The sequence below is a fragment of the Tupaia chinensis genome, unplaced genomic scaffold (genome assembly GCF_000334495.1).
Source record: "Tupaia chinensis unplaced genomic scaffold, TupChi_1.0 Scaffold000115_1, whole genome shotgun sequence".
Lineage (NCBI taxonomy): Eukaryota > Metazoa > Chordata > Mammalia > Scandentia > Tupaiidae > Tupaia > Tupaia belangeri.
In genome coordinates, this window is record NW_006159579.1 from 1,964,880 (window position 1) to 1,981,329 (window position 16,450).

Genomic DNA, 16,450 nt, shown 5'->3' on the forward strand with positions numbered 1-16,450 from the left:
TGCTATCTAAAAAAGGGGCGGGGGGGGGGGTGCGCAGAGATGGTGACACTGTAGTAAACATCATGCTCTTCAAGGGAAATCCACATGGATTACCCTAAGAGGTAATAAAATCTGCTAAGATTAGGAAAGAAACTATGCAAAACCATGATTAACTTTTTCTTCTAAAGTGTTCTTTTCATATGGTGTGACATATTTCTTCATATTACTAGAGAAGTTATATCAAAATATAGGTAGCTCTTAGGACTAGAAGTTAGCGTAATGGCTCCCACGTAGCCGGCCGCAGTTCGAGTCCTGGACCCGGTGGCTTAAACTCATGCTGGGCGCATATGCTTATGTGCCCAAGATCCCGAGAGGAGAATGGAGGAGAAGGGATTGCAGCATTATATATATATATATGTAGGTAGCTCTTGATTTATGCACATCTAGCTTATAAGCACATTAACTCATATTCAGTAATGGAGAGCAAGGGACTCTGAATTTGAAGTTGTCCCCACCGAGTTCAGGGGAAATAACTGTCCTTGCCCCTTCATTTGGAGTTCTTAAAGGTTAACAATCCTAAATGGGTTATTTTATACAGGTGTAGAATTAATGTGCTTTTGGTAGCTGGAAATTACTACCCCATTCCTTAATTCTCCTTTACACACACACCCCTGATAGCCTCAAACTCACAATCCTATGACAGCGTCTGGAGTAGCTGGGATTACAGACATGTGCCACCATATCCAGCAGTCCAGAGAAACAATATTTTAAAGAATGGCTAGACACAGCTTTTCCATTTATTCATTCAGTATATCCTGAGAGGAGTATTTCACATCCTTCCCTTTCCTAGAAATTCCAGCTTCCCTCCTCATTTCTCAGTTTCAGCAAACTCATTTCTTATTTCACTGAGAAGCAATTAAATGAGAATCCCCTGATTTTCTCACTACTCAGTCAACCAACTTCCTGTATCTATTCTCTGTCTTTCTCTTATTAATAATCGGTAAGTTTCCTTTTTTCCTATCTAAAGCCAAATCCTTCTTCTGTGAACTGGCTCTCATTCCTTCTTGCCTCCTCAAGGACACTGCTCATTCAGTTATCTTCCCTACATATCACTGACTTCTCTAAACACAAGATTATTCCCATAGCAATCAAATATACAGATATTCATATTTTTAAAGGATTGTTTTATTCAGTTTTATTTATTCATTCACTTATTTTTTTTTTAATTTGATCAGAGAGAGACACAGAGAGAGGAAAGTGAGAAGGCAAACAACCAGGTCTGGGACTTGAACCATAGTAGGCCATGTGGGAGTGTCAAGCGCCTTAACCACCACGTCACCTGCCGGTCCCCCCAGATATTCATACATTTATTTTTTTTCTTGGAGAGGTTTTCGCTATAAAGCGCGTGTGCTCGCCAGACAGAGAGAGACATTAGAGACAGAAAGTGAGAAATCACCCCCCAGGGGGGATAGCCACACCGCAATCCCCTCTCCTCCATTCTCCTCTCGGGATCTTGGGCATGCACGCACACGCACCCGGCATGAGTTTTAAGCCACCGGGTTCGGGACGCGAACCGCGGTTGACTACATGGGAGTCCAGCAACATAGCCATTACGTCAACTGCTGGTCCCAAATAGTCATACTTTTTAAATCTTCACTAGACATCTCCTCCCTCTAGCTACCATACCATTTTTCTGCCTCCTTTAGAGCAAACTCCTCAAAAAAGCTATTTATACCCTCTTTCCACTTCCTGTCCTCAACGCACTTCAATTAGTCTCTTATCCCCATACTCCCTGAAATTATTGTTGTCAAAAGTCTCCAAAGGTCAATTTTGGCAAATCAATCATCAAAACTTCAGTCCAAATTTCCCCAACCTTGTAATAACATTTGATATAGCTTTTACTCTTTCTGTGAAGCACCTTCTTTTTTTTTTTTTGGGTGGGGGTTGCTATAGGGCATATGCGCTCGCCAGACAGACAGACAGAGAGACAGAAAGTGAGAGATCACCCCCCCGGGGGGATGGCCACGCCGCAATCCCTTCTCCTCTTGGGATCTTGGGCACTCACGCACACACGCACACGCACCTGGTGTGAATTTTAAGCCACCGGGTCCGGGACGTGAACCATGGTTGACTACGTGGGAGTCCAGCGACATAGCCATTATGCTAACTGCTGGTCCCGTGAAGCACCTTCTTCATTTGGGCTGCACGTACTAGATTCTCTTGATTTTCCTCCATCTCAGCTTTATTTGCTAGCTCCTCTGCCCTTTCCCAACCTCTATGTATTGGAGTGCTCCAAGTCTCAGCACTCTTATTTTTCTTTAGTCATGACACAACATGTGTGCATGCACATTAGAGTGAGAAAGAGAGAGAAGCATCTTCCACAGGGTCTAGTCATCTATGATCCTTTCTCCAGTCCTTTGCCCTGTTAGATCTTCGGTACTTGTGTCCATGCCTGGCATGTTTTTCACGCCGATGAGGTCAGAGATTTGAACTGGGGTCACTATGTGGGATGGCTTCTCTTGAGCAGCACTTTGCCACTGCAGTAGTCTTTTTTATAAATTTACTCACTAGGTGTATTAGTTATCTATTTCCATGTAACAAATTTTCTGCAATCTTAAGAGATTTAAAAGAACATTTATTATCTCACACTGTGTCTGACAGTCAGGAACCCAGGTGTGGGTTAACCAAGTGGTTCCAGCTGAGAGTCTCTCACAAGGTTGCAGTCAAACTGTTAACTGGGGTTGCAGTCTGGAGGGGCTTGAAAGTTTGCTTCTAAGCTCAATCATGTGGCTTTAGGCAGACAGATCCAGTTCCACATCACAGAAGCCTCCTCATGAGGCTGCTTGTGACATGGGTTCCTCAGAACAAGTGATCCGAGAGTGAGTGAGTTCAAGATGTAGACACTTAAAATCTAACCTAAGAAGTGACATAACATACTTCCACCATATTCTATTGGTCACACAAACCAACCACAGTACGATGTGAGAGAAGATATATGAAAATGAATACAGGGAGGTGGAAATCTTAAGGGGCCCTCTTGGAGGCTGACTACCACATCAAGTGATCACATCCAGTCTCATGGCTTTAAATGTTATCTCTAAGCTGAGACATCCCAATTTGATACCTGTGGCCTAGATTAGTCCTCTTGAGTTACACATCTGTACAGACAATTGCCTTAATATCCACATCTCCATTTGGATATCTAATAAGTACTTCGAATATAACATGGTGAAATCTGAACTTCTGATTTCCCAATTCACTAAAACCTGCTCCTCCCTCAGTATATCTTATCTCATTAAGTTACACCACTACTCAGTTGCTCACGCTAGAAACTTACCCTTGAATTATATCCTCTTGCCTTCTCCAATCAAGTCCATTAACAAATTTACCACTAAGAACATAACTAGAGGGGCCAGCAGGTGGCACAGTGATTGTGGTTTAGGACTCCGACATGGCTGACCAGACATGGCCATTTGTTTTCTCACTTTCCCTCTTGTCTCTCCCACTTTCCCTCTTGTCTTTCTTTGATGAATGAAATAATAAACAAAATTAAATAATTCTCTAAAAAGAAATAACTAGAATCTAGGGAACCAGCAGTTAGCGTAATGGCTATGTCGCTGGACTCCCACGTAGTCGACCGTGGTTCGCGTCTCAGACCCGGTGGCTTAAATCTCACGCCGGGCGCGTGTGCGTGCATGCTCAAGATCCCGAGAGGAGAATGGAGAAGGGATTGCGACGTGACCATCCCCCCTGGGGGGTGATTTCTCGCTTTCTGTCTCTATGTCTCTGTCTGTCTGGCGAGCGCACGCGCCCTATAGCGAGAACCTCTCAAATAAATAAATAAATAAAAAGAAATAACTAGAATCTAATCACTTCTTGAAATAATCTAATCACTGTTCACCATCTTCATTGTAACCATTCTAGTTCCAAGTCACAATCATCCTGCTTAGAATACTGCAACAGCACCCTCATCATTTTCCCTGCTTCAGCATTTGTCTTAGAGTTAATTTCCCTCCCAGTATCCATATTAAACACAAAATATAAATGATTATTCTTTCCTGATTTCAAGTCTTCCTATCACATTTTTTGAAAGAATTAATTTATTTAGCTTTATTTATTTATTTCAATTTGACCAGAGAGGGACAGAGTGGGGGGGCAGGTGAGAAAGCAAACCACCAGGTCCAGTACTCGAACTACTGTCCAGCACCCTTACCACCACGCCACCTGCCGGCCCCCACATTTATTAATAAATAAAATCCAAGGACCAGCAGATGACATAATGGTTACATCACTGGACTCCCACAAAGTCAACCGCAGTTCAAGTCCCAGACGTGGCAGCTTAAAACTCACGCCAGACACATGTGTCTGCGTGCCCAAAATCGTGAGAGGAGAATGGAGGAGAAGGGATTATGGTGCAATCATTCCCCCAGGTGGTGATTTCTTGCTTTCTGTCTCTCTGTCTCTCTAGTGAGCACACGTGCCCTATAGCAAAAGTCTCTCAAAAAAGAAATAAAATCCAAACTCCTAACCATGTCTATAAAAAGTCCTAGACAATGTAGCTCCTAACGTCTTATAACTCATCTCTAATATTCTCCTCTGTTGCTCTTAGTCACACTGGCATCTTTCTGTAACTCACAAATGCCAAGCTCATTCCCTGATCAGGACCTTCATCTGGCTTGCTCTTTTCATTTAGATCTTATTCAAATTTTATTTCCTGGGACCAGCAGTTAGCGTAATGGCTATGTCACTGGACTCCCACATAGTTGACTGCGGTTCGCGTCCAGGACCCGGTGGCTTAAAACTCACACCGGGTGCGTGTGCGTGCGTGCCCAAGATCCCAAGAGGAGAATGAAGGAGAAGGGATTGCGGCGTGACCATCCCCCCTGGGAGGTGATTTCTCACTTTCTGTCTCTCTGTCTCTCTGTCTGTCTGGCGAGCACACGTGCCCTATAGCAAAAACCTCCCCCCCCAAAAAAAAATTCATTTCCTCAGAGCACCTTCCCTGAACACACTACCTACAATAGTCACACAGATGACTCTTTATCCCTTTACCGAGCTTTATTTTTCTAGCTGTACTTATACTATCATGTGAAATCATGTTATTTTTTAACTTTGCTTTCATTGAGGTATAATTGGCAGAAAATAAACTGTGCATATTTAAAGTGTACAGTTTAAGCCAGCCCTGTAGCACAGTGGCTAATGCTGTGCATGGCAAGCCATATCCAACATGGCCAATTACAAATGAGACTTGGCCTCCGCAACTTGAGGAACACACTGGATGGGCTTGCATACCCAAAATCCTGGTGGAATGGAGAAACAGAGGGGAAGAATGTGGAATGACCACACTTTAGTAAGGGATTTTAAAAATAATAACTAATAGGGACCAGCAGTTAACGTAATGGCTATGTCGCTGGACTCCCACGTAGTCAACCGCGGTTCGAGTCCCGGACCCGGTGGCTTAAACTCACACCAGGCGCGTGTGTGTGTGTGTGTGCCCAAGATCCCGAGAGGAGAATGGAGGAGAAGGGATTGCGGCGTGGCCATCCCCCCTGGGGGGTGATTTCTCACTTTCTGTCTCTCTGTCTCTCTTTCTGTCTGTCTGGCAAGCGCACGTGCCCTATAACAAAAACCTCTCCAAAAAATAATAATAATAATAACTAATAAATAAATGCCAAAAGGTACTTCCGCTTGCCAGAAAAAGAGGGAGAAAAAACACCCCCAAGAGGGCATGATCACACCCTGTGAGGTTTTGGGGCATGCACACACAAAAACCTGGTGTGTTTTTCAAGCCACAGGAGGATTCAAACTATACAGTCAGCCATGTGGAATCTGGCTCCTTTAACCTGTAGGTTATGGGATTGGCCCAAGGGCTTTTTTGTTTTTTCCTCTCTCTCTTTCTCTGGCAAGCATACCAACATTGGCAATAAAATAAATAAATAGAGCGTATAATTAGACAAATTTTGACCTATACACACACACATGCATGATACCTTTATAGTCAGTGAATATATCCATCTTATCAATTTTACTGTTCATCCCAAAGAACCAGTTTTGTTTCTGTGATTTTCACTATTATTTTTCTTTTCCTTATGTTCAGAAATTTATTATTTTGTTTATTCTGCTTATTGTGATTTTAATTCGATCTTTTTCCACCTTTTTTTAAGTTTTGCTACAGGGCATATGTACTCACGAGAGAGGGAGAGAGAGAGAGAGGGAGGGAGAAAAAGTGAGAAATCACCCACCCGGGGAAAAGGCCATACCAAAACCCCTTCTCCTCTACTCCCCTCTTATGATTTTAGGCATGCACATACACTTGGTGTGTTTCTCCAGCCACCAGATCCAGGATGCCAACCATAAAGCTGGCCATGTGGGATCCACAGCCTTAACCTCCATGCCACCTGCCAGCCCCTTTTTCTACTTTCTTAAGGTAGAAACTGCAGTCATTGATTTGAGATCTTTTTTCTTTTATAATACATTTAGTTTTAGTGACAGAGTACCAAATACTTATATTTTCATCTTCATTCATTTTTAAAAACTTTGTTTCCCTTCTGAATTATTCTTTGATCCACGAGTTATTTAGGAGTATGTTTGTTTCCAAATATTTGGGTATTTTCTAGATATCTTTCTGTCTTTTTTAAATTATTATTATTTAAATCCATTATGGTCAGAGAACATACTTTGAATGACTTAAATCCTTGAACTGGACTACTCTTTTGTATGCCCACACAGATCTTTCCTAATAACTAAATTGTGTGCTTATTAGGAGTATCTCAAATTGTTCCTAACCTGTTTCTGTAGCAGTTCTTGTTACTTTGGTTCAATTAGGTAGCAACAAAGATACTAAAATATGAATGCAAAAGATAGTTGCTGGTTCTGAGAACCAAGGTGAATGTTTTCTAAAGAAGACAGAAGAGCCACAAAACAAAACAAAACATAACAAAAAGCTTTCAATGTACATACAAAGGAAACAACTATAAAAATTAGGGAGTAAACTGTTAAATTAGAAGACATCCACTTTAAAGTGATATGGTCAATAAGAATAGGAAGGGGAGTGAAAAGAAATGTGGCTGATACGGTGAAGAGGGTCTACAGGGCTTTATATACCCCTCTGAGGCATGTGAGTTTTATTGTGATGTCAATGGTAAGTATTCATAGGTGCTCAGCAAGACAGTGACAAAATCAGATTTCACATTTTAGAAAATGGCTCTGACTATAGAACCAAGAGTAAGAGCAAGGCAGAATATAGAAAGACTTATTAGGAAGCTGTTGTAATAAACCCAAGCAAAAGATGATAGTGACCTAATTAAGAATGTTTTTACTGGGAGCAACAGGTGGCATGGTGATTAAGGGTACTAGACTCCCATGTGGCTGACCATGGTTCAAGTCCTGGGCATGGCAGCTTGATTTGTCACTTTCTCTCTCCCTCGTTAGCGCGCTCTCTCTCTCCCTCCCTCCCTCTCTGGTCAAAATTAAATAAATAAATAAAGTTAAATAAAATAATTATTTAAAAAATGTTTCTACTATATTAAGAACTAATTTTATGGGAACCAGCAGTTAGCGTAATGGCTATGTCGCTGGACTCCCACATAGTCGACCATGGTTTGCGTTCCGGACCCAGTGGCTTAAAACTCACGCTGGGCGTGTGTGCGTGCATGCCTAAGATCCCAAGAGGAGAATGGAGGAGAAGAGATTGCAGCGTGACCATCTCCCCTGGGGGGGTGATTTCTCACTTTCTGTCTCTAATGTCTCTGTCTGTCTGGCGAGTACACGTGACCTATAGCAAAAATCTCTCCAAAAAAAAAAAAAGAACTAATTTTACAGGTTAAAATGGACTTTTGTGGGCTTTTTATGTAACCAACATTGCTGTAAAAGTTTTCATGGCAAAGCACGTTCCTAAGAAACAATTATATTACAATTAGCATGTCATATATTTGTGAACCTGGGACCATTTAAAACTTATTTCTCATTAAAAATGACTTCAGGGCCAGCAGGTGGCATAGAGGTTGAGATGGCTAGATTCCACAATCCCAACTCCGTGGTTTGAGTCCCAGACTCTGGCTTGAAGATCACATTGGGTATGTGTACATGCTTGCCCAAGATACTGAGAGAAGAAGGGAGAAGGAATTGGGGCATGGCCATCCCCCCTGGGGGGTGATTTCTCATTCTTTCTCTTACTCCAGCAAGCAAAAAACTGGGGGTGGGGGAGTGGGCCAAGGTAACTTCAGGCCAGCTGGTAGCGTGGTGGTTAAGGCATCTAGATCCCACGTGGTTGACTACACATTTTGAGTCCTGGATCCAGTGGCTAAAAAACACACTGGGAGGGCCAGGTGGTAATGTAGTGGTTGGGGTGCTAGACTCCCATATGGCCAACTATGGTTTGAGTTCCAGGCCTGAAGGCTTGTTTTCTCTCTGTCTCTCTCTGGTCAAATTGAAGAAGAAGAAACAAAATTAAATAAATATTAAAAACAAAACCAAGGGAACCAGCAGTTAGCGTAATGGCTATGTCGCTGGACTCCCACATAGTCAACCGCGGTTCGCATCCCGGACCCGGTGGATTAAAACTCCAACCGGGCACGTGTGCGTGCGTGCCCAAGATTCCGAGAGGAGAATGGAGGAGAAGGGATTGCGGCGTGACCATCCCCCCTGGGGGGTGATTTCTCGTTTTCTGTCTCTATGTCTCTTTCTGTCTGTCCGGCGAGCACACGCACCCTATAGCGAAAATCTCTTAAAAAAAAAAAAAAAAACGAAAACAAAAAAACACTGGGAGTGTGTGTGTGTGTGTGTGTGTACATACTCAAAATCCTGAAAGAAATGGAGAAGAGATTGTAACATATCCATCCCTTGTGAGGTGATTTCTCACTTTCTCTCTCTGTCAAGTATATGTGCCTCCTAACAAAACTGGAGGAAAAAAAAAGTAACTTCTATAGAAGCCTCATCTGCTTCCCCAAGTTACAGTCCTAATCTGGATCATTTCCACTACAATTGCAAACCCTTCTTATGTGGGAGACAGCTTAAAAAAAAAAAAAAAAAGGCTATTCTAAATATGATTTTCAAAAATAGATCTTTGTAAATGTCTGTACAAAACAGAAGCTAAGCTTTGATATCTGTAACTATGAACTAATTCTAGTACCCAGAAAAGAAAACGAGGACACTTACTTCATGAAATACTGCTCCAGAATATGGAGATACTCCCAAGTCCAACAGAGAAAGGCCTTCAACCACTGAAAAGTAAGACATCCAAGTTCATTCAGACTTCAAAGATGTGAGCAAATGGTCATAAACTAAAGTGTCAAATACTCTCAGGACCAAGGAGCGTCTTAAAATTTACTTAACCCCTTTTACCTTATTCCCAATCAGTGGCTTTAAGTCTTGATTTGAACATTTCCAATGATGAGGAACTCTATTCCATACAGATAAACCCCTTCATTGTGGGGCAGCACACATTATAAGAAAGCTTTATTTAAACTATAGTTTCTATCTCCTTATAGCTTTCTTCCACTCTAAACAGTGTTTTTTATATATATAGTCTATCCCATTCCCAAACACATTAAGATAACAAGTTAGAAGCTGCTGAGAAATGTCCATAGTATAAACAGGCAGTCACTCCCATGCTGCTAGTTTGAATATCACTGCATTAACTTTTTTACGAGACCATACTTTTTTTTTTTTTTGCCACAGGCTGCATAGAGAAAGACAGAGACAAAGAGAGGGAAAGTGAGAAATTACCCCTCAGGGGAGATGGCCACACCACAATCCCTTCTCCCTTCTCCACTTGGGATTTGGGGCACACATGCACCACTTGTGCCTGGCCTGTTTTTTAAGACACTGGGTCCAGGACTGGAACCGCAGAGTTGGCCACGTGGGATTAAGTACCTCAACCACCACATCACCTGCTGGCCCCAGCCATATGTACTTTGTAAGTGTGAATCTTTTGATCCAGAAATAACACTTCTTAGAGCAGTTTATCCTAGGAAAATAACTGGATAAGTACCCAAAGAGGTATTTTCATTTCAGGACTCAGAGTACTGAAAAACTGGAAATAATCCCAATGTCTATTAATGGAGTTTAATATAAATGAATTATGATATATGTATCTATACCTAATGGAATACCTTATAGTTAAAAAATTATATTGTGAGGACCAGCAACTGGCATAACGGCTATGTCGCTGGACTCCCATGTAGTCAACCGTGGTTCGGGTCCCGGATCCGGTGGCTTAAGCTCACGCCGGGAATGTGTGCATGCATACTTGTGTGCCCCAGATGCCAAGAGGAGAATGGAGGAGAAGGGACTGTGGTGTGGCCATGCCTCCAGGGGATGATTTCTCGCTTTCTATCTGTCTCTGTCTTTCTGGCGAGCTCACCTGTCCTGTAGGAAAAACCTCTCCAAAAAAAAAAAAAAATTATATGTTATAAATAATTGAATAAATAAATAAACATATGGAAGAGAAAAGGGAGTTCTTCCTTACAGAGAATTCTATTTATCAAATGTAGAAGGAAAGATAGAATAGAAAATCACTATTTAGCAGACATGCAGAAACAATTGGGAAAGGCAACTATCATCGATTGATGCTAAAATCAGTGAGTGAAATCATGAGAAACAGCACATTTTTCAAGAGGAAAAATAACAATCTTACATTGGATAAGTCTGGCATTCACTATCATAATCATGTGATAAAAGTTTGTATCACCAGTAATACTAGGTCACTGGGAAAGTCATGACACTGTTTTATTATGTTTTTTTCTACACAAAAATGCATCATGACTTTCCAGACCCAATATATACACAATTAACACATTATTATCAAGTATCTCCTGACATGATTCCTTGAGATGGGATAAGAACAATTCTGTAGTCCTCATACCAAAAATGTGGAACCCTTGCCAAAAATGCATAACTGGGGACCAGCAGTTAGCATAATGGCTATGTTGCTGAATTCCCATGCAGCCTACCGCAGTTCGAGTCCCGGACCCGGAGGCTTAAACTCATGCTGGGCGCTTGTGCATGCGTGCTCAAGATCCTGAGAGGAAAATGGAGGAGAAGGGATTGTGGCGTGGCCATCCCCCCTGGGGGGGTGATTTCTCTCTGTCTCTCTGTCTCTCTCTGTCTTTCTGGTGAGCGCACACGCCCTATAGAAAAAAACTCCTAAAAAAATGCATAACTGCCATCTAATAATAAGAAAACACCAGGCAAACCCAAATTGAGGGACAAAATAACTGGCAAGTACTTTTTTTTTCTTTTCTAGGTTTTTGCCATAGGGCACGCCAGAGAGACAGAGAGAAGGAAAGTGAGAAATCACTCCGTAGGGGGAATGGCCACACTACAGTCTCTCCTCTTCCATTCTCTTCTTGGGATTTTGGACATGCACACACACATGCCCAGTGTGATTTTCAAGCCCACAGGCCCAAGACTTAAATCATATTCAGCCATGTAAGAGTCCAGCACCTTAACTACCGTGCCACCTGCTGGCCCCCTGGCCAGTACTCTTAAGAAGTTAAGTCTCGGGAACCAGCAGTTAGCGTAATGGCTATGTCGCTGGACTCCCACGTAGTCGACCGCGGTTCGTGTCCCGGACCCGGTGGCTTAAAACTCACGCCGGGCGCGTGTGCGTGCGTGCCCAAGATCCCGAGAGGAGAATGGAGGAGAAGGGATTGCAGCGTGACCATCCCCCCTGGGGGGTGATTTCTCGCTTTCTGTCTCTATGTCTCTCTCTGTCTGTCTGGCAAGCGCAAGCACCCTACAGTGAAAATCTCTCTCAAAAAAAAAAAAAAGAAAAGAAAAAAGAAAAAAAAAAAGAAGTTAAGTCTCAGGAAATGTCCCAGACTGGAAGAGGCTAAGGACTCACAACAACTAAATGTAAAGTAGGATCATAGACTGGATATTGGACCAGGAAGAGGACATTAGTGGACAAGTAGTAAAATTCTAATAAGAGCTAGAGATTAATCAATAGTATTGAATCAATGTAATTTTCTGGCTTTGTTCACTGTACCATAAAATAGACTGCTAATATTGGGAAAAAACTAAATGAAGGAAAAACAGGAATTCTATGTATTTCTACACCTTTTTTTTTCTATAGCGATTTTTGTTATACAGCACATGGGCTTGCTAGAGACACAGAGAGATAGAGAAATCATCCTCCGGGGGCATGGCCACACTGCGATCCCTTCTCCTCCATTCTCCTCTCAGGTAGGCATGTACGCACATGCACCTGGCATGAGCCACCGCAATCAAGTACATGGGAGTTCAGTGATGAAACCATTATATCTGCAGGTCCCCACCTTTTTAAAAAAATGTAAAATTATTTCAAAATTAACAGTTAAAGAAATATATGGGTCAGCAGGTGGCATGGACGTTAAGGCACTAGAGCCCACATGGTTGACTGTGTAGTTCAAATCCCATACCCAGTGGCTTGAAAATCATGCCAGGCATGGGAACCAGCAGTTAGCGTAATGGTTATGTCGCTGCACTCCCACATAGTTGACCGTGGTTTGCGTCCCGGATCCGGTGGCTTGAAACTCACACCGGGCGCGTGTGCGTGCGTGCCTAGGATCCCGAGAGGAGAATGGAGGAGAAGGGATTGTGGCATGATCACCCCCCCTGGGGGGTGATTTCTCGCTTTCTGTCTCTATATCTCTGTCTGTCTGGAGACCGCACGCACCCTATAGCGAAAATCTCTCAAAAAAAAAAAATCATGCCAGGCATGTATGTGCATACATGCCTAAAATCCCGAGGAGATTGCAGAAAAAGGAACACAGAGTGGCCAAAGTGATTTCTCACTATGTCTCTCTCTCCCTCTCTCTTCTGGCAAGTGCACACACCCTACAGCAAAAATAAACAAAACCAAAATAAAATAAAAATAAATAAAAATTAAAAGTTTTTAAAAAAAAAGAATTAAGAAAGTACACTATAGATATTTATTTATTGAAGAAAAGCAGCCCATGAAATATTAAGTGAAAAGTAGGTTATAGGGAACCAGCAGTTAGCGTAATGGCTATGTCGCTGGACTCCCACATAGTCGACCGCGGTTCGCGTCCCAGACCCGGTGGCTTAAAACTCACGCCGGGCACGTGTGCGTGTGTGCCCAAGATCCCGAGAGGAGAATGGAGGAGAAGGGACTGTGGCGTGACCCAGGGGGGATGATTTCTCGCTTTCTGTCTCTATGTCTCTCTCTGTCTGGCAAGCACACGCGTCCTATAGCGAAAACCTCTCCCAAAAAAAAAAAAGTAGGTTATAGAGCCAGATGATAGCATGAAGGTTGAGGCACTAAATTCCACATGGCTGATTGTACGGTTCAAGTTCCAGACCTGGAGGCTTGAAAATCACACCTGGAGGCTTGAAAAATCACACCAGGAGTATGTGCATGTGTGCCCCAAATCCTGAGAGGAGAATGAAGGAAAAGAGACTCCAAAGTGACCATTTTCTCTTAGGAGTAATTTCTCACTTTCCCTCTCTCTCTGGTGAACTTATGTGCCCGATAGCAAAAAAAAAAAAAAAAAAAAAAAAAAAAGAAAAGAAAGTCATAACACAGCATGTAAAATACAATAAAATGTTATTTAAAATTTTTATAAGCATTCATTTAATTATTCAGATAGAATATATATTTGCTGAGAAATATCTGGAAAAACAAATATTAAAATGTTAACAATGACCACCTCTGGGTGATAAGATTATAGAGAATATTTAGTTTCTTTGATCTTTTCTTCACTGAGCAATGAGCATGAATTATTTTGTAATTATTAAAAAGAAAATGGGTAAATTCAATTTACATCCTAAGTGATGTATAGTGATTAAATGAAAAAAAAAAAAACAAAAAAAAAAAACAGGAGGGCTAGCCTCATGGCCTAGTGGTTAAGGGAGCTGGATCCCATAGGGCCTATATCATGGTTTGAAATATCAGACCTGGAGGCTTGAAAAACATGGCAGATGCATATGCTTACATGCCCCAAATCTCTATAAGATGGAGAAATGAAGAAGAGATTGTGGTATGACCATACCCCATTTGAGAGTGTTTTCTCTCTTCCTCTGCTATTCTCTCTCTCTAGGGAGTACACATACCCTCTGGCAAAACTTAAAAAAAATAGAAATAGGAAAATTATTTTAAAAGGAAAATGGGTAAGAAAGGATAAGAAAAAAACTAAGGGGCCAGCAGTTAGCGTAATGGCTATGTTGCTGGACTCCCAGGTGGTCGACCATGGTTTGAGTCCCGGACTGGGTGGCTTAAACTCATGCCGGGCGCATGTGCGTGCATGTCCAAGATCCCAAGAAGAGAATGGTGGAGAAGGGATTGTGTCATAGCCATGCCACTTTGGGGCTGATTTCTAACTTTCTGTCTCTCTGTCTCTCTCTGTCTTTCCAGCGAGCACATGCGCACTATAGCAAAAACCTCTCAAAAAAAAAAGAAAAGAAACAAACAAACAAACAAACAAGAAAAACTAAAATGGAGCTACAAAAAAACTATAAAACTGAGACCACCAGATGGTATAATAGTTTCGTCGCTAGACCCCCATGTAGTTGACTGCAGTCCGAATCCCAGACCTGGCAACTTAAAACTCATGCCAGGTGCATGTGTGCATGTGTGCCCAAGCCTAAGAGGAGAATGGAGGAGAAAGGATTGTGGCATGGCCATCCCTCTGGTGGGTGATTTCTCACTTGCAGTCTCTCTGTCTCTGTCTCTCCGGTGAGCACATGCATCATTTTTTTTTTTTTTTGGAGAGGTTTTCGCTATAGGGCACGTGCGCTCACTAGACAAGAGAGAGACATAGAGAGAGAAAGCGAGAAATCACCCCCCAGGGGGGATGGCCACGCCGCAATCCCTTCTCCTCCATTCTCCTCTTGGGATCTTGGGCACGCACGCACACGCACCCGGCGTGAGTTCTAAGCCACCGGGTCTGGGACGCGAACCGCGGCCGACTACGTGGGAGTGCAGCGACATAGCCATTACGCTAACTGCTGGTTCCCAGCACATGCATCTCAGAGCAAAAAAAAAAAAAAACTGTAAAATTTAGTATATCTTTACAAATGCATAAAGTATCTCAGAAGGAGACATAAGAAGTTTATAACAATGGTTCCAGAGAACAGACCTAATTGACTATAGAAAAGAGGTAAAGAGGGGATGACAGGTGTGGTGGTGGTTGGGAGCACTGGACTTCCACATGATCACCTGGGTTCAAGTCTTGGACCTGGCAGCTTGCTTTCTCACTTTCCCTCTCTCCTGCTCTGCCCCTCTCTGGTCAAAATTAAAAATAAATAAAGATACAGGAATTAATTTTAAAAAAAAATAAAGAAAAGAAAAGTGGTAAAGAGTGTCTCTTAAATATACAACCTCGGGCTAACAGGAGGCATAGTGGTTAGTTAAGGCACTAGACTCCCACATGGCCAACCTGGTTTGAGTCCAGGACCTGGAGCTTCAAACATGCTGGACACATGTGTGTGTGCCCAAAATCCTGTAGAGTGGAGAAGGAATTGTAGCATGGCCATCCTCCCTTCAGGGCGATTTCTCATTTTTCCCCCTCTGGTGAGCACACGCACCCTATAGCAAAAACAAACAAAAAACAACAACGACAAAATAAAACCCAACTTTCTTTTAAAAGACAAACAAAAAAGTCTTTTTCACATTTGTAGGGTTATTTTCTTCCTTTATGAGATGGAGATGAACAGAGACAGAGAAAGGAGAAAAAAGAGAGAAAGACAGAGATAGGTATTTTTGGCAGGATCTTGCCAAGTCGCTATTCTCCAGCTCTAGTCTCCTAACAAGCAAGGATTACGGACACACACAATCATATGAGTTGTGTTCAGGTCGAACGGAATAGAATCTACACCTTGTAACATCCCGTGCAGTGGTGCTACCCATGTGCCACCAAGGCTGAGCCATGCTTTTAATTTTTTTTAAGCCATGTGATTGAATTACCTAATTGAAAATAAATAGATAAAAAATAAAATCAAGGAGCAGCAGGTGATGTATTGGTTAAGGTGCTGAACTCTCACACGGCCAATCATGGTTTGAGTCCTGGACTTGGTGGCTTTCTCTTTCTCTCTCTGGTGAGCATGCATGCCCTGTAGCAAATTAAAATAATCAAAGGGATGAGCAGATGGCGTAACGGTTATGTTGCTGGACTCCCACGTAGTCAACTGGGGTTCAAGTTCCAGAACCGGCAGCTTGAAACACACTGGGCGCATGTACATGTGTGCCCAAAATCCCAAGAGGAGAATGAAGAAGGGATTGCAGCATGGCCATCCCCTTTGGGGGATGATTTCTTGCTCTCTGTCCCTTTGTCTTTCTGGCAAGGGCATGTGCCCTATAGCAAAAATCTGTCTAAATAATAATAATAATAAAATAAAATAATAGTAAGTACAATTAAATAAATAATTCTTCTTTAAAACATTTTTTAAAAATCAAAATTACAAAGCCTTAAAAAAAAGTATAGGAGACCGGCAGGGGGCGTGGTGGGTAAGGGACTGGGCACTCCCCCCA

General features: G+C 42.3%; 1 protein-coding gene across 1 annotated transcript in view; it reads right to left on the reverse strand.

The window, feature by feature from the left end:
* PIGU (phosphatidylinositol glycan anchor biosynthesis class U) overlaps nt 1-16,450 on the reverse strand; it is a 119,284-nt gene that overhangs the window by 94,079 nt on the left and 8,755 nt on the right. The window contains 1 exon segment of the mRNA XM_006144027.3: nt 9,136-9,200. Coding sequence (XP_006144089.1) covers nt 9,136-9,200 — 65 coding nt within the window.